Genomic DNA, 23,086 nt, shown 5'->3' with positions numbered 1-23,086 from the left:
ATGGCGGTGGCCGGTGGCGGTGGCTCCTCCGGCTCCCCGGAGCAGCGGCACGACCCCCTGTCGCGCTTCACCTGCCCCGTGTGCCTGGAGGTGTATGAGAGCCCGGTGCGCGTGCCCTGCGGACATGTGTGAGCGGCTGCCGGCGGCGCGGTGTGGGGGCCTGAGGTGGCGGTGGCGGTTTGGGGCCCTCCCAGCCCTCGGCGGGAGGGGAGCTGGGGCTGGGCCCGCAGGCGCCTTCCTCGGCTGGGGGCTGTGAGGCCTCGGGAGGGAGCCGCGGCTCGGTTGTCCCTGGCCCTCCCCTTTCGCTCCTTCGGGAGCGGGGCGGGCCCAGGCGGGCCGGGATGGGCAAGGCCGCCGCCTGCGCGGGTGGGGCGCGATCCCGTCGGGGGGAGATGGGGTCAAGCGGCGCTGCCTGAGGACAAGGGGACTCCGCAGGCAGCTCCGCTCTTCAGCAGTGTCTTATGGGTGGCCTGGGGCTTCCGTGAAAGGAGAAGAAAAAACGAAACCAGCAGGGGAAAAAAGCTAATATTCTTTTACTTTCGATTGCTTTCTCTCCTGAAAGGTGTGGAAACCGAGGGAGCAAAGAAAGCACTGTCCAAAAGCTAGTAACACTGAGCACAGTGAAGTAGAACCCTACTCTTCCCTTCATGCACAAATGTCAACAGGCTGCTGTTTTATTAGATACCATTTCTTGAGACTCAGTTATCACTTAGGGCAGAAGACATGGAAGGGCTCTGGATGTTTATGCTGTGTGTCCAGGAGGGCTGTTCTCACCACCTACTGTTTTTCTCCCACCCTAGCTTTTGCACTCCGTGCCTGCAGGAATGTCTTAAGCCGAAAAAGCCAGTTTGTGGTGTCTGCCGCAGTACCCTGTCACCTGGTAGTAGGGCTCTGGACTTGGAAAAGCAAATTGAAACGACAGAAACCACTTGCAATGGCTGCAATAAAAAAGTATGAAAGTATTTGGAAATTAAGTGCATGAGGTGTGCCTGCTTGGCCATGCTGCTTAGAGGGGGGTGCTTGTTCTTCAGCTTTCTGCAGAATCAGGTCAAAGTGTTTGTTCTGATAAGCACTAAAGATATTTTGTATAGGCAGCATCCAAATGTTGATATTCTTTCCACAGTTTTTTATTGTTACCTCTTCAGGAAGTGAATTTCAAATGAAAGATACTGACTTCAAAATTATTGTAAAATATTGTTTCTGAAGTTGCTTTTGTGAGCATGTCCCTGTGGAAGGAACATTGTAATGAAACAGTGGATGTGGGTTTTAGACAGTGATCACTTTGGCTCTTAAACAGAAATTCATTTGCTTCATTTGAAATAGTTACGAGTCAAAGTTGTCTTATGGGTGCTGTATTCCATAGACTTATTGTTTGTTAGTGTCCTGCATGTTGAATAACTACGTGGCATCCTTCCTGTCACTTCCTTTCTCTTTGTAAAGTCAGGCTTCTTAGTGTTAATTGAATGTATAAGAAAATATCTCAGCAGATGGCAAAACAACAAGAAAAGGATAATTAGACACACTAAGGCGGGGGTAACAGTTCAATTAATTTCACTTTTTATTTCTGGGTAGTGTCTTTGTTCTGTCTTCATTACAGCTGGTAGAAAACTGTAGTGCCTTGAATTACAGATTTCCTTATTGTAAATTTGAATTTTCTTTAGTGGGATTGAACAATTAGCAATCAATCTACACCAAGATCTGTACTAAAAAAAAAATATATTCCATACACTGTCTCTTCTCCTCAGTAACCAGGTGAACTGGCTTTATAGGAAGCATTTTTTTTATACTACAGTATAGGTTGAAAAGAGTGAGCTGTCCTGAACAGTGTTGTATTTGTAAAATATTACAGGCAGCAAAGTTACAGGTTAACTAATCTGTAATCTCAAAGCTTTCTGCCTCGCCAGCTGAAGTGTTTGGGTTTTCCTGCTTTAACACCGTCTGCAGAAAGCTTTATTTTACATGTTTACTACTTCTGCTTAAAAGTGTAGAAGTAATTGCAAATAGTTGAAATTAACATTGCTATGCAATTGTTGCCTGCACAGATGTATCTCTCAAAGATGCGTAGCCATGCAGCTTCTTGTTCAAAGTACCAGAATTATATAATGGAAGGTGTGAAAGCTGTAACTAAAGAACCACTTCACAACACCAGGTAACTAGCTCTTCTCTGGAAATACTTGTCTCTTTTTGTCACAAGACCAGGGCTGTTACTGATTGGTCATTATAAAGTCTCAATTTTGATTCTTCTGAGAAAAGTCCTTTTATCTTTAAAAAAATTTAACTGCATTATGGGATTTCATGCAAACTGTAGAATTTTGGACTAAAATCAGACTTAACGTCTTTGCTCAGTTTGGGTATTAATTGTTTTAATCCTTTCACATTGTTAAAAACTAAGCCTTAATCCTGCATCTGACTGTGCACAGGCAAGCTATTCTGCTTTCTACATAGTCCATGCCCTAGACATCTTAAAGATCAGGGTACTCAGTAAAAGTAGCTATTTTTTAAATAAAAACTTAATCTTTCTGTCTCTTGATTGTAGTAACTTATACTGAAGGGAAGTCGGAATTGATTGCAGTGTGCTCATCTGCCTTGTAGCATACTGGGTGGTACCCCGTGCATTTTAAAAAAAAATAAAATACAGATGGTAAATGACATTTATAACATTTGTATAAGAGCTCTCATTCTGTGTAAATATGGATGATATTAAGAATTCTTTAAGCTATTGTTGGGAATTAAAAAGCTGATTCTTAAAATTAGCTTATCTTAATTGTATAGAATAAGGCTATTGCTTTAAATTATTTGTATTCTTAAAAGCTGGTGAGACAACTTTTGAATATTGAATCCTAAAGTTTTCACTTTTAACTTTCTTACAAAGATAAATAACCTCTTTTTCTCCCCTCAACCAGGAACTTCCCAAATCGGTTTACCTTTCCTTGCCCATATTGCAGCGAGAAAAACTTTGATCAAGAAGGACTAGTTGAACACTGCAAAACATTGCACAGCATGGATGCAAAACAAGTGGTAATAAAAAGTCTTGGTGCAAGAATTGCAATGAAGTCTAGTCTTAAATCCCTTTGAAACAGTGAATTAGAGACTTACTCCTGAAGTTAAGTACATATTTACAATTAATCCTGTTAAAGTCAAATGTGGGTATGCTGTTCATGCATTTAACTTTTACATAATTTTGATGTTGGTTTTCAGTACGTTCTCTGGAGGTGATTAGTCTCTAATCCTGTTGCAGCTAGGTCACATCCTCCTTTCATATTTGAAAAATGGCAGACATTCAAACTTAATTAGACACAGTAACAAACATAAAATTAATAAGATATCATCTCAAAAAAATGTCAGGCATTTAATTTTCCCCTCTGCTGTTTTCAGCAAGAAGATACTACATACCATTGGGGAAAAATGGTTGCAAAAAATAGTGCATCATTCTAGTAATCTTTATCTGCTGATACTCCCTCTCATAAAAGGAATTGCAAAACATGAACTGAAATTGAAACTTTCATTTTTCTGTAAAGTTTTTTGGAATTCAAAAAAAATTTAGAAAAACGTTCCTTTTTTTCCTTGGAGAGAAGTGATCTTTGCAAAGGAGATCAAGGCAACTTTTCTGTTACTGAGAAATAAAGGCTGAAATCTTCTAAAGCAAGCAGCTGTAGTCAATTCTCACATTCTGATTTTTCAGAATGTAGAGGGAAGAGTAAGCCATTCCAGTCCAGAGGTTTAAGACTTGAATTAAAATTATTTGGGGTAAGCCATTCCAGTCCAGAGGTTTAAGACTTGAATTAAAATTATTTGGGGTAAGCCATTCCAGTCCAGAGGTCTAAGACTTGAATTAAAATTATTTGGGGTTATCTGAGGCTATTGTATTAAATGTCCCAGCAAACTAATTGACTTCACTTGTGTATAGAATAGTGATTGTCACAAACCTCAAACTTCAGTCTTCCATGCTGTCTCTGTCCTGCCCTTCCTGCTGTAAATGTTAAAACACTTAACCATTGGGGCTTAATTGGCTTTTTTGGGGTTTTTCTTGAAGGTTTGCCCAATTTGTGCCTCAATGCCATGGGGAGATCCAAATTACAGGAGTGCTAACTTCATGGAGCACCTTCAAAGACGACATCGCTTTTCGTATGATACTTTTGTGGTATGTGTTTCCTCACCCTTGGAATGCAGCCTGATGACTCTTAAAACCCAGCTTTTTTACGTAGCCACTGCTGTGAAATCTCATCCATGCAGGTGGTATCATGAGAGAAATTGGATTATTGGCAAGTCAAAGGAAGAGACAGCTTTTTTTTCTGTTCTTATTTGGTGTTGTATTAACCAGCATGGCTGTTGCAGTAAAAGAATTTCTGTACCCTTTGTTCATAGGATTATGATGCTGATGAAGATGATATGATGGCACAGGTTTTGATGCGTTCTTTGCGGGATAAATGAACCAACTAGAAGATTAACTGTAAAACCAAGCTTCCATGAGGGGGAAATGCCCAGCATCCTCGCACTTCTCCCTGTATGTCCCAAGATGAACTCAGGCATCCAGAAATATGGAAGACTTTTTAATCCCTATCTCAGTTTCAAATCCTGGTTTGGTATTTCTGTACCACTCAGTCTTTTGTTAACATGGTCTATACCATTCAACCCTGTCAGCCTAATTTTCTCACTTGCTTCACTCAAAGCTTAATTGTAGGTCAACATGAAGGAGACAAATCTGTTTTCCTCTCCCTATGCCTATTTCTTGGTTTCTTTTGCAGTTGTGTTCATTTGACTGTCTAAAAATAAAACCATTCCAAATGGAATGGCCTGAACTAGTTAATAAATATCTCTTCCCCATCTTATTTACATATCTTGAATGATAATATGAGAGGTTTATTTGTAGCTCTGTTTTCCTTTAGTGAGACCTCTAGGTGCTAACTGTAATTGTCAGACCAGCTCTCATTTAAAGTGACCTATGATGCCTGTGATTTCATAATGTTTCCCGGTGTTTAAATTCTTACATGCAGCCTCTCAACTATATGGAAAACATGTCTTCAGTATGAGTCTTCAAACTACAAACTTTCTTGGCAAATCTTTGCACCTGTGTAAACAACTAGTTCAAAATATTTTAGTTCTGTGCATGATTATTACTTCCATACTTTGACCATAATTTCTAGCCTGGAAAATAAACTTTAATGTTTGTCTTTGATAAAATGCATCATTTTTTAACTATCTTAGCAAATATTAATCATATTTGCTGGCTTTATGATTAAATTGGTGGTTCTGAAACTGTGATTTTAAGCCTTATGCTGATAGGGGAATTCAGAATGTTTTTTTTCAATACCTCTGCTTTCCATTTAAACTAAAATATTCATATATATTCCTAGTTTTTCCATCTCTCAAGGCAAGCTGATAGCAAAACTTACCAATAGTTCATAGCACTTGCATAGCACTACCTTCCTGCATTACAGATTTTAACAGGTATTTTGAATTCCTGTTCTTCATTTAAATGTTGCTAAAGTACCTGAAGAGGTACTTAGATTGTTTTCCATATAATATTATACGTATAGTATGCAGGTATAGCTTTCAAAGAAAAAGTAAAATATAACCCAGAAAGAAGGATGACAATTCCAGTACATGGGAAATGGATACTCTATATCCAAGTCTACACTTTTACTATAGAGGTTCCTTTTTAGTTCAGTGTTTTCATTAACTGCACAGTCAAGATGCTGAGATCTAATGATCTAAGACACCTGACCAGAACTTGTAAATCACAGTAGTGTTGTCTAGTATAATTTGAGCTTGTTTAATTGGAGCAGTGGACCTGTACCACCACAGAATTGAGGACCAATTAATTTATTTGACCAGTAAACTTTGTATCATCGCAGACTGCAACATAGCCTTACCCTTAAAACAATGAAACACACCCCAGCTAAAACCTCTTAATTAAACTTTGTGTCCAGCCAGACCTCTAACATGTTGAACTTGGTTTTAGTATGTTTTCCCCAGCTGGGGGTGGGCTATTATAGACTTATCCTTCAGTATCTGCTTGGTGACTGGAAGCTCAGACTTGGGGGCGGGAAATCTCATGTTACTGTGGGAAAAAGTGCTGTGTTTGGGGTTGGTTATTTTTAATGCTTGATCTGCAAAGAGATTACAATGTATTAGCAGTTGGATGGGGATTTCTGGGTTCTGGCTAGAACAATGGGTGATACCCATTGACCAGAATCTAGATTTCTGCTACTATTCTAAGTGCACTTCCATGCAATTCTGATAAAATATTTAAGGAGCAGTTACAAGCTTCCGAGCAATTACTTTGTCATGTTTTTGACTTTTGAAGACAAGTTACAAATAAAGGCCATTTAATTTATAAAATCCTATCTTCGTGTCACAACTTGTCATTTCTTCCCCGTGGTCCATATGTTTCATTTCAAACACACTTCTTGCCAGCTGTGTAATGCTGCAGGCAGCATAACAGACACTGAGAAATGCAGAGACTTCAACTTTTGGCTTCCATTAAATATTTTGTGCTGATTAGTTGCAACTTCATAAATAATCTTTCAAACAGTGGATCACGCAGGTTATGGAAAATAGTTCAGATCGAGTTCAGAGAAAGTTCTGCTAGAGCCAGCCAGAATAGTGGGGGTGCAGTCATGTATGTGAATACTCCCATAAGCCGTAGAAAAACACCCCCTGGAATTTCCTGTTAAATGGAGAAAGCGTGACTGTCCGGCAGGACTTTTCTGTTGAAATCTTTACAGCCCCCATAGCTTTAACTCCTCTGGCTGTCAAGTTTGTGATGTTTGCATCCTTGTGTTGTCCTCAGTTTAGGTAGCTCCAAATGAGGAGGAGAAGGCTGGCTTGCAGCAATGACTGGCCAGAAATTGCTGGTGCTGAGTGATTGTACCCTAACTGTCCGTGCAGACCCATTCCTTGACTATACAACTTCAGTTTGATTTGCATCAATTTATTATTACTTGGGAATTATTTCACAGAAGGTACAGACCAAAAATATTGACTGGAAAATGCATGCTAATTGTACTTTAACTTTGATTACATTAGGGTATGAGTAAGAAGCAACGTCCTGGCACCTGCTAGCTCCGTAACAAGGAATTCACAGCACTCCTTTCCCCGCTGTGATGAGCATCCATAGAACCACTTGGAGGTAAACCTAGCTATAGACTTCCACTTACTCCAGCTGCTGAAGAGCTTTGTGTCTCTATGCTGCTGACTTCATCAACTTAACAAATACAAACGTGTTTACATGCACTGTTGTATGTCTTACTGATACTTGCTGCTTGATTTAAAAAGACATTCTATTGAGAGGCGCTTGTGTTCTGTGTATAGCCTTGATTCATCTCATTTGTGCACAGGAACTTGTGATGAAAAAAAGCCTTATTACATGTAGAACAAGGTAGTTTGGGCTTCTAAATCCAGTGGAGCATTACTGCAGAAGAGTGAAGTACCCTGCCAGAGCTACTCTCGCCTCATCAGCAGCTGATCTTGTAGCTGCAGCAAATCCCAAGTGCCCATTGTTGGTGATAATGCAATCGGGCCACCTCGGATCTGTGAAATTCCCCATGTCTGGCACAGGGAGTCAGCCTTAGGAGGACAATTAGTGCAGAGGGAGAGGGACAGAATAGGAGGAGACAAGCTTGCAGTTGAGCTATTTTTTTTAAATGAATCTGTCTCCAGTCAAAGACTGGCCTTAATAGGTCTGATGAATTGTTGTCAGCATTAATTGCCTAACACAAAGGCATCGCTTCATCTGGAATTACAGCAATAAATGCCCCTGGTCTCCTTACGCTGGGGGGATGAGATCTTGCAAAGGATCCCATCTATAATAAATCATTAATGGTATATTCTGGGTCCTCATGTCACCTGATTGACAAAGGCCCAGCAAATTTGCTTTGAGACCTTTGGCCAGCTATACTGGACGGTCACTGGTAAGACCAGCATAAGAAGGATTAACCTCTTACGCAATACCAAGGCTATGTTAAGTCACAGTAAAGAAAATGAAGGATGTGCTTGCAATCCTAAAGCTTTTCTTTGGTTTAAATATAATAAAAATTACAGTGGGGCATTTGCCTGTTTTGGGGGTGGGTTTTTGTTTGTTCTTCTAATGCAGAGCTTCATACCACAGTCTGTACTTCATTCTTCAAAAGCAACTCATTTTTATGAGTAAACTACATTATCCTCCAGGTGATATAAACGAGGACTGTTGAAACCACTATGAAAACTTCCTTTTCCTTCCCCGAAACTCCGGAAGATACTCAGCGCTTAGTGATAGTAAGTGTCGTTGCTACAGGCTTGGGTCTCTCTTCTAGTTCTTCTCACATTTGTTCTGTCTTCACCTAGTATTCAGACGCTGGGCTTTAAAAAAAGAATACAGTGGAGCTTCTGGGAGCTGTTTTAGTACCCCCATGAAATGAGGTTCCCTTCCATAACCTGAGTGTAGGGGGAATAAACCCACCCCGGTCGCTGCAGCAGCTGGAGCGGTGGCCGGCACGGCGTGCGCCGACAGCAGAGGGAGGTCTTGCATTTTGGAGAGAACGGGGCTCGCACCTCCCGGCCCTGGGCTCATCCCTGTCCTCCTCATCCTCCTCCACCGGGCTCAGGGGCCTGCGGTGAGTTTCACGGAGCTTCTGCGGACTTGCAGTGAGGGTGCACACCTCATCCTCACACCTCATGGCCAGAACTTCCCTTCGCCCCATCACAGTCTCCCTTGGCAGCAGGAGCTTTGCTTTGCTGCAGCAGGGTATTTGAGATACTTCATGTAGCCATGGGGCCAAAGAAGGTAAAAAGAAAAATTTGCAGCAGACTTGCCACTCTGGAGATGGTTAGCATGTGCCTGTGAGCTCCTTGGGCTGGTCCATGTGGGTCTGGGACTGGAGCTGTGCCATGGGCTGCTGGCAGGGCTGCTCTGACCACCCCAGGGCTCGGCAGCTGCCAGAGCCCCGTGCTCTGGTGAAGAGCGGGACGGCTCAGAAACCACTGCCTTTTTCAGCCCGTGAATCATTGCAGAGCTTCCCCTCCCTTCTGGTCTCCTGCTCTCTGTCTCGTAGCTTGCTGGCTCACGGGCACAGGCAGGTCAGGTCACTCTCTCCTTTGATCTCGATTTTTCCTCTAGCACATGCAAGTTTTTTCCATGCGCAGTGGTTGGAACAGATCTGATTATTAACATTTCAGAAAGAACAGAGGAGCAGGCTTTGCTTCTTGAAAGAAAACCACCTAGCTGGGTTCCTCGTACAAGTGTCCGCAGCGTAACCACATCCGCGGCAGGTGGAGGAGCACAGGGGGGCACCGGCGAGGAGCCGGGGGAGGCACCTGCGGCAGCACCCGGGCTGCTACCCCCTGCACCGTGGGGTGCTGCACTTCTGGACACCCGTGAGAAATGGGGTGGACCTGGCTTCTGTGATTTGCATCCCCCAAGGCCTTCAGAGGCACATTTTCCCCTGAACTTCAGGCTGATGCAGGGATGAGTTGTGCAGATAAACACCTGCTGAAAGCCATGGGCAATTCTGCAGCAAAGGAGGGATGGATCCCGCTCCAGAGCACATGGCTGCAGGGGAAGAGTTTGCAAACGCATCTGTTCTCTGCAGGACTGCCTGTGGCTGGCAGGACAAGCTTTCCAAGCTGTTCTTGCCCTGAGGAAAGACTGACAGTGAGCTCAGCCCCCTGCACTGCAGCCCTGCCAGTGGAAAGCTTTGCTCCCCACTTCTGCATTTCATGCGGGTTGTGGCTAAACAGTAACGTGTGGTCAGCGGGGGCTGGCGGAGCGGTGTGTGACGGCTGAGTCACGAGTGGCCCGGCACCACGGGCCCTTTTTCAAGTGGCAGGGCTGGGCACTGACCGGGAACAAGGAGACATTCCCAGCAGGTCCCGTTCCATCTCCTCCCGCAGCCGCCTGCTGCCAGCAGCTGTCTTGGCCTGGAGCTGAGCGTGGCTCCTGCAGCAGGTGGCTGGAACCGTGCCCTGAGCCCTTCCTAGGGGGAAATCCCCACGTGAGCCAGAGGGATGGGGCAAGCTGGAAGCCCAGGCTGGGCTTTTTAACTGCCAGGCTGGGGGGACCACTCCGGCTCTGCTCACCACTCCCCCAGCACCCACCAGCAAGGCCTGGGCACCTTCCTGTGGGCACGTGTCCCCTGGGGAGCGGAAAGCCAAAGGGAGCGTGTGCCTCACTGGGCTGTTTGACCCACGCTGCCATGCCTGTGGGGAAGGAGTCAGGGGAAGGCAGGAGGGAAGAAAAGCAGAGGGCAGCTTGCTAGGGGAGGCTGCGCTGCCTGAAACCTGCCCAGCGGAAGGGAGAAGCATGTCCGGGCAGGTGCTCCTGACCCCTGCTTGGGTGAGGCAGTCAGCAAGGGCTGTGCGCTCCTCCGCAAGTCATTGTCTCTTCTCAGAGGATTCATAACCTGCGGCAAAGCATGGTCCCCGCGCTGGGCTGTGTCCCAGCAGTGCTTCACAGCAGCAAGGCACGGCGGAGGCTTGTCCCAATCGGCACCGCAGTCCCCAGCTGTGGGGCAGGGACAAGGACAGCCACGCGTGGGGGGGGCCCGTGGACCACCCTCTCGACACAGCGCCTTCCTCCAGCCCCGCTGCTGCAGGTCTCCCGGCACAGAGGCCGCGGGTCCGTCGCTTGGCTCCTTGCCCTGCTTCCCTCCGGAGCATCGGCTGCTCCCCGGGGGGAGCGCGGCACAGGGAGACGCTGCGGAGGGAAGCCAGGAATGGCTCGTTCATCGTCGTCGTCATCAGAACGAGGAGCGGGAGCGGGAGCGGGAGCGGGAGCTGAGGTTCCTGCGCCGGCACCCGGGCAGGCAGCGCGGCCGCCCCACGGCAGCGGAGCCCCGTGGGCAATCCCCACGGCCCGGCTCAGCCCCCGGCGGCCGCGGGGCCGACACCTGCCGGGCCCCCGCCCCGCCCGGCCCATTGGCTCCGGGGCCCGGGGGCGGCCCCGCACCGCCCTCCCCGCCCCCGCGCCGCCCCCCCGGCCCCGGGCCCATATTAGCGGGCGCGGCGGCGCGGCGGCCCCGCAGCGGGCGGCGGCACCGGGGCTGCAAGATGCCGCGCTCCTTCCTGGTGAAGAAGCACTTCTCGGCCAGCAAGAAGCCCAACTACAGCGAGCTGGAGAGCCAGGCCGGTGCGTGGACGGGGCGCGGCGGGACGGGCCACGCACGTGGGGCGCTCCGCGGGGTGGTGCGGGGCTCCGGTACGGGTGCGGGATCTCCTTATGTCTCCACACGGGAGCGGGCGGGTGACTGACTTTTTGCAGGGGTGCGGGAGTCTTTTTTTTTTAATTTCGTGCATCTCGGGTGGGACGGGGCGCGGGGTCCCCCGTGTCCCGGGATGTGGAGCCGCCCCGTGGTACACCGGGGTGGGCGGAGGCGCCGGCGGTTCCCCCATGGGGTGGGCACGGGTGCGCGGGGAGCTCCCCGTGACGGGGTGGGCAGGGGCGCGGGGTCCCCTTCGCCCCATCCCTCACAGCAGGGCGGACAGAGGCGCTGAGCCCCCGTGGGGTGGGGTCTCCTTTGCCCCAGGGTCGGCTGGGGCTCTGGGCCCCCGTGGGGTGGGCTGGGGTCGCTTTGCCCCTCCGGCTCCGCCGTGGGGCGTGGGGCTCCCGCGGGATGGTCGGGTCCCGTTGCCCCGGGGGTGGTGCGGAGCGCCCCGGGGGTGGGCTGGGCACCCCGCTCCCCTGGGTGCGGAGCCCCGCGGGGGTGGGTCGGGGCCCCCTCGCCCCCGTTCCCACGGGGAGCATCGGGCCCCCGCTGAGCGCTGCTGCCTCCCGCAGTGCTGGCCGCCCCGCTGCTGTACGAGACGTGCCCGCTGCCCGTCATCCCCCCGCCCGAGGTGCTCGGCCCCGGCGCCTACTACCCGCCGCTGGTGTGGGACGCGGGGCTGCTCTCCAGCCTCTTCCCGGGCGGCCCGGGCAGCGAGGCGGCGGGCGGCGCGGCCCCCGCCCTGGACCTGACGGCACTCTCCAGCGAGGAGGATGAAGGCAAGAGCTCGGGGCCCCCCAGCCCGGCCTCGGCCCCCGCCGCCGCCGAGCGCTTCCGCTGTGCCCAGTGTGCCAAGGCTTACTCCACCTTCGCCGGGCTCTCCAAGCACAAGCAATTGCACTGCGACGCCCAGGCCAGGAAATCCTTCAGCTGCAAGTACTGCGAGAAGGAGTACGTGAGCCTGGGGGCTCTCAAGATGCACATCCGGAGCCACACGCTGCCCTGCGTCTGCAAGATGTGTGGCAAGGCCTTCTCCCGGCCCTGGCTGCTGCAGGGCCACATCCGGACGCACACCGGTAACGCCGGCTCTCGCCCCTCTCCCTCTCTCCCTCCCTTATCGCCTCCCACTTCCCAGCTCCGTGGCCCCCAGCGAATTGGCAGACCGGGTGTTATCTGGGAAGATAAGGGCTTCCCGAACCCCCTTGGCACATCTCTCTAAAATGTCCTTTAAATATCCTCTTGGCTGGAACTGAGCACTAGGTCAAGGCTTGGCTAGCAAATCCGTGCCGCTGCTGTTAGTGCCGTGCTGGCCCGCCAGCCAGCCCGTTGGCCGCAGTGTGTCGGCGCACGCTTCGGCCCAATTTCATAAACTGGGGCTCTGAGACCGCTGGAGCACTCCCTCCCTGCGCACCGCCATGCCCAAAGCATCCCTCCCTGCCCACACCAGGGGCTCCCGGCCAGGCTCCCCACCCAGCTGCCCACCACCGTGGCCTCCAACTCGGCAGCGATGAGCTCGGCTCAAAGCATGCCCGCTGCCGACACGCACCGCAGCCCGGCTGGGCGAGGCCTGCGGGCAGGTGCGGGGGGCGCGGGGCCGGCCACCCCCCGCACCTGTTGGTGAGGGTCTGGGGGCCGCAGCTGCAGCCCACCCCGCCACCGCGGCCGCCCGTACAATGCATCTCCCGAGCATCCTTTGTGGGGCTGCGGGGATATAGTGTAATTGTTACTTGGCACTGATTTCACACCCTCTTAACGTACTAAAGATGATGGCTGGAGGAAGCCGGGAAGACTTAATTGTGCTTTCCAAATTGAGCATACGCATTTGTTTCCTCCAAAAGAGTCTTTCTGGGAGGAATTCGCCCTGGCCAGGCTTTTCAATGCGAGCCGGGCGGGAGAAGGGGGAGCGCGGGGCTCGGCGGAGGAAATAGCTATACTCGCCCTGGCGCTGGCGCCTTTCAGCCGCTGCCTGCTATGATATAATTAACACATAGCGCTTGGCTTTCCTGCCTCTCCGCAAACCGTTCGCTTGGCTCCAGGCAGGAGATGAATATCGTGTCTTAGTTTGTATGTGCAACTGCCTTGCTGCTTGCAGATGTTTCCAGCATTAATTTTCCATGGTTCATAGGAGAGGTTTTTCTGGGAGTAGGAAATTCCCAAGTCCCCGGCTTTCCCCGGTGTGAATGCTGTACATACCTCGCCAGGCTTGCCCTCCGAACAATAACAGCCAGCACTTCTTTTCACTGTGCTCTTCACAAACTTTGGCTAATGAATGGCTCCTTCTTTGATATTCCCCATGTGTTGATGCATTGGTTAATTGGGAGCGTTTCTCTTTGTCCCATAGGTGAAAAGCCCTTTTCCTGTACACACTGCAACCGGGCCTTTGCTGACCGCTCTAATCTCCGAGCCCACCTGCAGACCCATTCAGATGTAAAGAAGTACCAATGCAAAACCTGCTCCCGGACTTTCTCCCGTATGTCACTGCTCCACAAGCATGAGGAGACGGGCTGCTCCGGCTCTCGCTGAGGACTGCGCTCCCCCAGGCCTCTCACCACGCAAATACCTATATTATAACTAGTTTCTGTAGGAGTTAGTTTCCTCCGTCGCCATCGCAGTGTGCACTGGGCCGGACGCAGCTACTCCGGCGCTCGAGACCCTCACACTCCTCGCTTGGTGCCTCCTGTGCAATGCGAAGGCCTGATCCTTCTCCCGCCCCGGCGTCTGAGGGTGCAGGGTTGGACTCCGGTGCAAAGTGTGGGTGGCAAAGCGAGCGTGTGAAACTCGGGGTGCGCAGCCCTGAGCCCGACCCGCTGCTGCCGCAGCCCCTCACAGGTGCCCCCGCTTGCCGGAGGCACTCGGCACCTTCCAGGGTTGGACCTGCACCCTGGCCCCACCGCTGGTGTCAAACATTGTGACCATGTAGCTTGGGGGGGTTGGGGTTTTTTATGGGTTTTTTTTTTTTACTGTAACCACTTGGTAACTTTTAAGAACCAATATTTTTTTAATGAAGGACAAAATGTTAACCCCCCCTGCCCCGAGTGTATATACACCGCCTGTAGAAGGTGTAACTATGCAATAATACAGTATCCCAGTAGTTGTGAAGCAGCTGCTTCTCCCCAGCACAATGACAATTTGCAATGCCTGCGAGATTAACAGTGTCCATAAAAGGCATGGGTAGCCATTTCAAACACCAACCCTGTTTACAGAGCAGCTATGCACTCAAGCACCTGTTAATATGACTCTTAACAACTGCTTTTCAAGAGAACTGTGACTAATAGCAGGCACTTGTCAGCCGATACAATGGTGGCCTGTCCCAGGGCTGCCCATCGACAGGTGTGTGCCAAAAGCCCTATTTATGGGTATTGACAGGTGCCTACTGAATGCATCTTTCTTTGGACATTGTTTTCATGGAATCATTACAAAGAGGATGTTTACATTTCAAAGGTACACTGGTATTTATATTTTTGTGCCACAATTTTGTACTGATGAAACTTTTTATATAATTATATACAGTTTATTGATATTCAATAAAATGGTTAATTTATAATAGGGTTTTGTGACTGCTTAGGGTGAATATGCAGCAGTGGGGGGAGTGCTTCGGCTCCCTCCTGTGCTGCGGGGACCGGGGTGCTGGGCGGGGTGGGGGTGCTGAGCTCGGCTCTCCTGCTCCCACCCTGCACTCCTGCCTCTGGCTGCAGGTGAATGGCAAGTGGCACTCAGAGGGGGGACTGTAGGGCAGTTGCCTCTCGGGGGAGGAAGAGGCAGGCTGAGTCAGTTCCTGCCGAAGTCCTGGGGAAGGGGCAGCTGCGCGGTGATGGAGGCTGGGGGGGACCGAGCTGCTGGGGGTGCAGTGGATCTCCCTGGCTCCATGTGGGAAAGTGCAAGAGCTTGCCCTGTCCTTCCCAGCCTGCCCGGGTGGGTGCTGGCTTCCCTGCAGAGCACCTGTATCCCGGCTGTGTCCCTCAGCCCGCTCTGGGGAGCAGGTCCATGCCACAGCACGGGGGACTGCCCCGCTGCCTCCGGCTCTTGGCAGGCCCTGGAGCCTCCCTGGGGAAGGATAAAGCACCAGGCACCTCAGTGACCTAAGCCTCTGGGTGGGTGACCCGACGTGGGTGGTGTGGCAGTGGAGGTGACACATCCTGTTGTCACCGCAGAGCCCTTCAGCAAGCGCAGGTGGGGCTGTCCCCTGCATGCCCACAGGGGACCAAGGGGCAGGTGCTCCGGGATACCCCAGGTACCTGCCTCTAGGATTTCCATCATGAAACTCTCCCAATGCCCCAAAGCACCTGCCTTGCACCTTCCCAGACACCTCTGAATTTGGGGTGCTTCAGGGACAGTGCAGCCGGTCTTGCTGCCTGCCTCCCCCAGGGGCTGGGATTTTGTCCTTCTCCCCCAGTATTTCCTCAATGCCATCTCCAGAACACTGTTTTCAACCGGGGAATAAAAGCGTGTGCCCCCCCAGCACTCGTCCCCCCTCCAGCCCGCTGGCGTCCGGCTGCCTGCGCCTCTCCCAGGGCCTGTTAGGGAGCAGGAAGATGTGTGTGGCTGTAAAAGGGAGCAGAGCTGCTGCTCGGCCCTTCTTTAATTAAGAGCTCGCCCAGTATAAACCGACTTTCCCAGCCGAGTTGGACTCATTACTTGATTATTAAGCAGGGCAGGAAGTTTTGGGTTTGCTCTTGTGTGTGCTTTTTTCTTCCTTTTCCCAACAGGAAGCGGGGGAGGGGCACTAATTACTTTCAGCTTTCCATCCATAAAATCCCGGAGCCGCAAAAGCAGCTAAATAGTTAAAAAAAGACCAATTCTGAGAACGGACCACCTGCAGGAGCTGGAAAGGAGTGTCGAGCAGTGGGTAAGCAGGGAGCAGAAGCCCGCCGAGCCCCGCTCGCTGGGGCGGCGCAGGCTGTCCCGCCGGCCCAGGTCGGTGTTGGGTTTGCCGCTCTGACGTGCAAAAGCCCTCGGTTGCTGCTTAGCGTTAGGGCCCTGCAGCGTGTATCCAACCCGACCGCACAGGCTGTGCCTTACCCCCATCCACGCGTCTCACGGCTGTCAGTCATTCGGATGGGGACCCTTCCCCATGTCGTTCAGGCTGTTACTTCGTCCCTGCACTGGCACCCACTGGGGAACCCTGCCAGCTCCCTCTCAATGGGCTTCGATTAATATTGGTTAGGCAGGCGATGAGAGTTGTGAGAAACCTCCTCCTTAGCAATCTTTCTTGCTCTCAGTTGTGTTCCTGGCTTTGTCCAGAGCCTGGCTGGGACGCAAGGCTTTTAGAGAGAAGGTATAAAACGGGTGGAGGACAGCCTAGGCTCGGCTGACAAATCCCGCTGGCATTCAAACACAAATGCAGCCTTAAAACACTGGAAAAAAGAAATGCTGCCTGTTCTGAATCACAAAAGAGCAGCCCACTGGCACTTGGGCTGCTGCTGCATCTGCTCCCTTCCCTGCCCTGCTCGAGCACCCTGCACCCTGCGGCTGCTCGGGTGGGAGCACCCTGTGTCCCGGGACCCACGGCTGCTCAGACGCTGTCCTGCAGCTTGGGGCAGTGCCTCTGACCTCCCCAGGTTATGCCCAGGTCTGGACCAGCTGCTGTCCCATCACAGGGTGATGGATGTGGCCCAGATCGCTCCTCTTCTGTCTTTTCTCTGCCCCCGTACACCTTTTGGACTCTCTGATGGAGAATTACACCCAGGAGGTGGCCTGAGGATGAGTTGCAATTGCTTTTTCATTTCATTTTTGGAAGGAACCCCGGCCAGGACAGCATCCCTGGCAGCAAGGGCAGCTGGCAGCAGTGCCATGGTCCCCTGCCCTTGGTCCCCTGCGCTCACCCAGGCGGCGAGTGCTGCTCCGTGAAGCCAGAGGGTTCATGGCAAAACCTCATCAGTTTTTTCCCCCTCTCTGTTTTAATGCCACAGGAACTAAACACACCGTAAAGCTACTGCCCGCAGCCCAGCTGTTTCATCCAGGTAGCACAGGCTGCAGTTTTGGCGGTGGGGGTGGCGGAGGGGGGGTCAGCCGGCGATTAACGGGAGGAACCATTTGGTGACCACCTTGTGTGACCATCTGTAACAGATTACGGTGTCAGCGCTCGTAAAAGCCGGGATTCAATCAAGCGCCCGGCAGGTAGCGGGGGGGCCCCGCTGGCAGGGGCCGTGGTGCCGGGGTGCGGGCTGTGCCGGCTCCGGCCTGCCGCGCTCCCCGGGCGGTGGCATGGCAATGGCGTCGAGCGTTTGAACTCCGCCGTTTAATTTCCACGGACCTCCACAGGACCTTTAAACAAGCACGTACGTCCCCTCGGCTCCTGGAGCCCTTTCAAAGGCTCCAGGGAAACCACAAAGTGCCTTTTCTTCCCAGAGAGGACTAGTTTTTTACCCCCTCCCTGACCCGATGCAGAATTAAGGGTATTTGGAAACCCACCCTGCCATGGGACCCCCCAGGGCAGAGAGCTGGGGCAGACCCATGTGGAGATACCGGGTTAAAAAGAACTTCAAGGCTTCCACGCCGCTGTTTGAAATCATCCTGTCTCTGCGGGCATCTGGAACTTCCCAGAGGGAACGAGAAGGGAAGTGGGTGGATTACAGCCACCTTTGCAAAGGCTAAGCTTCCTCTGCTTGGTGATTTGGGGGCAGAACTGCCTTTTTCACCCCTTTCTGACCCCATCTCTCCCGGGGACAGGCATGAGGCACACCTGGCCCTGGTGCAGTGAGGGCAAATAGCAGCTCCTGGGCGGCTCTGCACCCAAAGTCCTTGGCAATGCCCCTATGGGGCATCTGGGCACTGGGAAGAGGAAAGAGGGAAAAAGAAGAAGGGCTGGAAAGTGTTTAAACACAAGGAACACGACGAGCTCATCTCACGCTCAGCTGAGCTGGGGGCTCCCTGCAGAGATCACCTAGAGGTGGGGAGCCAGCAGTGGGTGGGGGACAGCCCTGCCCCTGCCACTGCCCCCCAAAACGCCGCCCCCCACCTCCAGGGCAGTAGGAAGGAAAAAAATTTCCACTTTCTTCCCCTGTCACTGCAAAACTGTCCGATAGAAATGTTCTCTTCGTGATCTCCCGGATCCCCCGCAGCCTCTGGAGGAGAGTTTCCAGCATCTGAGCATGCAGCCCTGGGAGAAGGCAGCCAAAGCTCAGCCCCTACAAAGTGTAGCTGCCTAATTCTTCTTTTGGCTCTTACCTTACCTAGAAAAAGCTGAATAAACAAACAGAAACCAGGCAGGATCCAGGGAAAGGCCCATTATTAAAGTCAGTCGCTGGTCGGCTGTTTCTGATTTGGGGAAGGGAATGACCGGAGCTTCACGGCAGAAGCCGGGACGGCTCGTGGGGAGAGCGGAGACACCAGCCCACGGCTTTTCCACTCCAGATACCTGGGACTATGGAAGGCCTTGGAAGATGTGTGCGTTTATCCTATCCTCAGCTGGACAAGAAGGGCAGCAGGTGCCGGCGCAGGCTCAGCGAGCCCCTGTCAACAGGCAGTCCTGGTGAAAGCCTCCGTCCATTAACAGCTCACCATAAGGAGCAGGGTTCACAAACAAGCTGCAGGTGTAGCTATTGTTTTTCCGGCTCTGGGCTATTGACACGGGCAATAATCTCAAATTAATCTTTAATCGGATGATGAACTGATAGCGTGGGGCTGGGGAGGTGCGAGTCTTCCCATGGAGACAAAGAGCACGACAAATGCGGAGAAAGGGAGACAGGGAAATCTGGGGAAGGGATGCAAGGCTGGAGGCTTAAAATAAAGATGATTTCTCCCTGTGGATGCAGGTGGTTTGGCTTGCATCATCACTGTGGGCTTGCCACCGGCTGCGCTCGCCTTTCCGAAAGCATCGCCTCCCCCCAGCCACGCAGCCTGCGAGTCCCTCCCTGCCTGCCCCCGTGCCAGCCTGCCGAGGGGCGATGCTCGCCCCAGGGCTGCGCCGTGCCCCAGCAAAGCGTCAGCCACCTGCCAAAACAACACAAGCACGCGCGCGCCTTGCTGGCTCAAAATCCAGGCTGTAAATCCTCCCGGCGGAGGCCGGCTTTCTCCCGGGTGAAGCGAGCGCAAGCTCCTCGCCCCGAGCACGCGGGGCAGCTCCGCTCCCCCCGCAGAGCTGAGAAACGCCTTCCCGGGGCTGTCTCACCCCCCAACTACTTACGTCCCCTGTACAAATGTCATGGCCGGTGGGAGGGCAGGCAGCGCTCGGCTGCGCTTGTGGGGGTTTGGGAGACCGCGGAGCGATGGACAAGCCCAATGCCGTTGTGGGTTAAATGGTTGTTTCTCCTCTTTTGCTCTCAGCCAGTCCCAATGATGGGGAAAGCTTTGGGGGCCACCACTGCCCCCCTGGCGGGTGCGAGCTCGTGTGGGGTGGGAGCGGGTCTCTGTTCCGGGGCTGGTGCAGGCAGAGGGGTGACACTGAGCAAACAGCCCAGAGCGGCCACGGAGCCCCTCTGCAGAGACAGCCTTGCCAGAGCCCCAAGCACTTCACAACCCACTCTGTTAATGGCAGTGGGTTAAAAATGAAAGCCATAAAGCCGTTATATTTAATTTCTTCACCTGAGGATGAACACTTTGGCACAAGGGACACAAGCGCACGCACAGCAGCGCCCCGTGTCCTCCCCACAATAAGAAGTGCAGGAGCTGCCAGCCTGCACTGACGGCTTTACAATAGCAATGCTGTGCTGTAACTTATTGGAGATCTGCCTAGAAAATCATCAGAAAGTATTTTAAATCCAGCATAACATACATATTTATGGATCACCTTCTGTTTTACTGGGCTCCCTGAAAGCAATGCGAGGCCTGTTTTACTTTTCTCAATAAAAAGGCTCACATTTCACATGCGAGGAGATTGGCGTCTCCCGAGCTAATTAATCTGGGTTCCCCTCCACCTCCGCATTTTCCACGCAGGGTTATGCTGGCGACACTTTGTCTGTGGCTGCTCCGGGGAGGACGGTGCTGCACATTAAGCCTCCTTTGCTGGCGATGCGCTGGAGGCAGAGCTGGGCAAGGCGAGGAAGTGGCGGCGTGTCGTGGCACAGAGTCATGGCCCGCTATAAAGAGCTTCAAGGGCCTGCATTATGTCATTACTCAATTAGCCTGTTGGTAATAGCACTTCATTAGAGAGACAGTTCCTATTCACTGGCCCTAATCCACTTTCTAAAGACAGGGCTGGAGCCATTGATCGCTTTTCCCGCTTTCCTGAAGAGGCAGAAAGTGGGTTTGGAGAGTGGCCCCATGGCAGGCAGGGGGGAGCGACCCCACTGCCGCAGCCGGGGCAGCCCCCCTGCCACCCTAGAACCGAGATGGGTGCAGCAGCACCCCGCCTCCATAGCTCGGGGATGTGCAGGGGTGCAGAGCACCGGCCCTTCTCACCAACCTCAGAAATCAGGCTGTTAACCAGGGAACAAGAGTGTTGGTGTCAAACCATGGGCGACCGCAGCTGGGGACGTGAGCCCTCCTCACCTAGCCGGACGCGTGGGTGAGCTGGGGCCAGGGATGCTCTCGGGGGACCAGCTGCGGGGATAGGCACTGCCTGCCCAGCCTGCGCCTCGCGTCGGTCCAGCGTGGGGGCAGAAAGTAAAGCTACTCTTTTTATTTCTTTTTTTTTTTTTTCTTTTTTCTCTTTTTCCACCCCCCTTCTGCTCTGTGACATGCAATGCTGGGTGGAAACTGAAGCAGGGTAGGAAGTAGAGCGAGAGCCGCACGCAGGAAACCGATGTGTGTCAGGAAAGGATGTCAGTGCCGGCGGTGGGACTGAGAGGCCAACAGCTGGTGCGGGAGCTGCCCCCGCCCCGCCGGCAACTCGCTGATGAGAGGGGCAGGAAGCAAAACGGAGCCCTTCCTCTATAAGTAAAGGTATCTGCTTCCATTCAAGGCAGTGATAGAACGAAGCCGGAGGTGCAGGGAGCTCCCAGCCAGCACAGAGGTGCCCAGCCGCAGTAGTACCACGGGGCTGGGAAGTGTTGTTCCCCATGTCCTGCCCACCCCATTGGCTTCAAAACCAGTGGGCTCCTGCACCCCACAGGGACCTGGTCTCCCAAATCCTCCCCCCGCGACAGCCAAGAGCATCCTCAGCTACAGCCCAGTGGGAGGCTGCCGCACGGCCGGTGCTTGGGGCCTCATCCTGCCGCAGCCCCCCGTGGGACACCAGCCCATAGGCACCTTGCCCACCCCACATCCTCCTTCCCCCCTTCATGCCGTGCTGTCGTGGGAGGAGCTGGGCTTGGGGGTTTTCCCTCCCCCATAAAAAATAACCATTGCTCAGACTTCAGAAAGATGCAGCCTAAGCACAGAAGTTATTTTAGGTCAAAAGAAGTACTGGGGTAGGAAAGTTTACTGCCCTGGTTACAGCAGCTGCTGTCTGTGATCAATATCATCCAAATTTTCCCCCCCAAACCTCACTTTACAGCAATAGCCTTCTATCATCACTTCCACCAGGCTGGAGGTCAGTGATGTGGGGCCCCTATTTGCTTGAAAAATTAATAGTTATTAGTACTTGTGAGTCAGGTAAGGACCCGAAGGCCAGTTTTTAAATGCAGATGCCATGGTAGATGGTAACTGTTTTCCCTCAAATGGTCTTCAGAGCATCCCAGGCATCAAAATAGTGTCTGGCACATGCCTGAGGGACAGGGACTGCAGTCCTCACCGGCTGGAGGGGAGGAAGGGAAGGCTGGGGCATCACACACCATCATCACCCATTGGAAAGTCCAGATCTTCCACGATTTAAGCAAACACCTTGTTTTCATTCAAACACTTTTGCCATTTCATAATACTGGCTACTTCTTTCCAAAAGGAAATAGCTGTCCCATAAATAAAGGAAGGTGGGAGGGAGCGTGGGGGAGGCTGCGAGCACAGGCGAGGCAGATGCAGAAAGCTTTTCCCAGCGTGCTCCAGCACGGCTGGAGGATAACATCAGTAAGCGAAAGAGCAGAGAGGGGCTGTGGCGCACACACGTGCCAAGCAGCCCCTCACATATGGCCATGCCTGGGGCACCCTCATCCCTCCCCTTGTCACCCTCAGCATCCTCCCTGCGAGCATCCTCCCAGCTGGCCGGCCCAGCATGGTGGGAGCATGCTGAGAGCAGTCCCCACGGTGAGCCCCACACATTCAGCCCTGAGCCTGGGCTCCTGGGCACCCGGAGCAGTTTCCCCACTGCAGCAGGAGCCTCGGATGGGGGGACCTGCAAAACCACCTTGTGACACCGAGCAAGGGCAGGCCAGCAGCGCAGGGAACAGCCTGGCAGGTGCGGATATCGCATCCCGGCTCCGACACTGACTCTACATCCTCGGTCGTGGCACATCATCTCCACATGCACTCTTTTCCATGCACAGTGGGGAATATCATACCGCAGCTGCAGCTGTGAGGAGCTCTCTGAGCCCCGTGGCAGGGAGCAGCCGTGCTCAGCAGACAAGCCAAGACACGAGAAGGGGCACCAGGACCAGCACCCTCCCGGGGGACCCTCACCGGCAGCCCCATGGGGAGGCCCAGGATGTGCTGGCCCTGCATACCTGCGGGTTGGGGCTCAGCTGGCTGCGGGTTTCTCTCTGCTGGCCTGGCCTCAGCACCGAGCTATTAATAACCAGCTCTAGTTGTGTCTCTCCAGCCTGCAGCCCCTTATTTTCTTTCAAAACCAAGCTGCGATGGGAATGAATTATCTCTCTTCATTTTCATTTTCCCTCTGTCTCTGCTGCTGGCAAATTAACAGCTTCCCTTGATGCCAAACGGTCTGCAGTTTATCTCCTGAAGCACAAGTTTCACTCCCAATCTGCACTGGGGAAACTTAAAGTAATTGCAGAAAACTATTCTGAAAGGGATCCAGCAGCAAAGAAGTCAAATAAATAGGGACCATATGCACCACGCCAGTCAGAGACGCCACACAAAGATGCTCTCACTCGCAGTGCTCCAGACCCACCCCGAGCTGGCGGTGTGGCTCGCCTGCC

The 23,086-nt window shown here is 52.5% G+C and overlaps 2 protein-coding genes across 2 annotated transcripts; both read left to right on the top strand.

Annotated features, from left to right (window-relative positions):
• RNF114 (ring finger protein 114) lies at positions 1–6,334 on the top strand. Its single transcript, XM_059827178.1, has 6 exons — positions 1–128; positions 801–951; positions 2,043–2,149; positions 2,904–3,018; positions 4,034–4,141; positions 4,366–6,334. Exons 1-6 carry the CDS (start codon positions 1–3, stop codon positions 4,429–4,431), a joined length of 675 nt encoding a protein of 224 aa, XP_059683161.1. The 3' UTR covers positions 4,432–6,334.
• A 4,691-nt stretch (positions 6,335–11,025) lies between these two features.
• Positions 11,026–14,046, top strand: SNAI1 (snail family transcriptional repressor 1). The gene is made up of 3 exons (XM_059827242.1): positions 11,026–11,104; positions 11,753–12,256; positions 13,522–14,046. Exons 1-3 carry the CDS (start codon positions 11,026–11,028, stop codon positions 13,701–13,703), a joined length of 765 nt encoding a protein of 254 aa, XP_059683225.1. The 3' UTR covers positions 13,704–14,046.
• The last annotated feature ends 9,040 nt before the right edge of the window (positions 14,047–23,086 follow it).

The sequence above is a fragment of the Gavia stellata genome, chromosome 20, assembly GCF_030936135.1.
Source record: "Gavia stellata isolate bGavSte3 chromosome 20, bGavSte3.hap2, whole genome shotgun sequence".
NCBI lineage: Eukaryota > Metazoa > Chordata > Aves > Gaviiformes > Gaviidae > Gavia > Gavia stellata.
This window is presented reverse-complemented; position numbering and strand designations above follow the sequence as displayed.

Excerpts from the sequence above, each read along its gene's own strand:
- RNF114 (XM_059827178.1), top strand. The coding sequence starts at position 1 with ATGGCGGTGGCCGGTGGCGGTGGCTCCTCCGGCTCCCCGGAGCAGCGG. Across the intron at positions 952-2,042 it reads GCAATGGCTGCAATAAAAAA|ATGTATCTCTCAAAGATGCG; the intron begins GTATGAAAGTAT and ends TTGCCTGCACAG. Across the intron at positions 3,019-4,033 it reads GCATGGATGCAAAACAAGTG|GTTTGCCCAATTTGTGCCTC; the intron begins GTAATAAAAAGT and ends TTTTTCTTGAAG.
- SNAI1 (XM_059827242.1), top strand. The coding sequence starts at position 11,026 with ATGCCGCGCTCCTTCCTGGTGAAGAAGCACTTCTCGGCCAGCAAGAAG. Across the intron at positions 11,105-11,752 it reads CGAGCTGGAGAGCCAGGCCG|TGCTGGCCGCCCCGCTGCTG; the intron begins GTGCGTGGACGG and ends TGCCTCCCGCAG. Across the intron at positions 12,257-13,521 it reads CCACATCCGGACGCACACCG|GTGAAAAGCCCTTTTCCTGT; the intron begins GTAACGCCGGCT and ends TTTGTCCCATAG.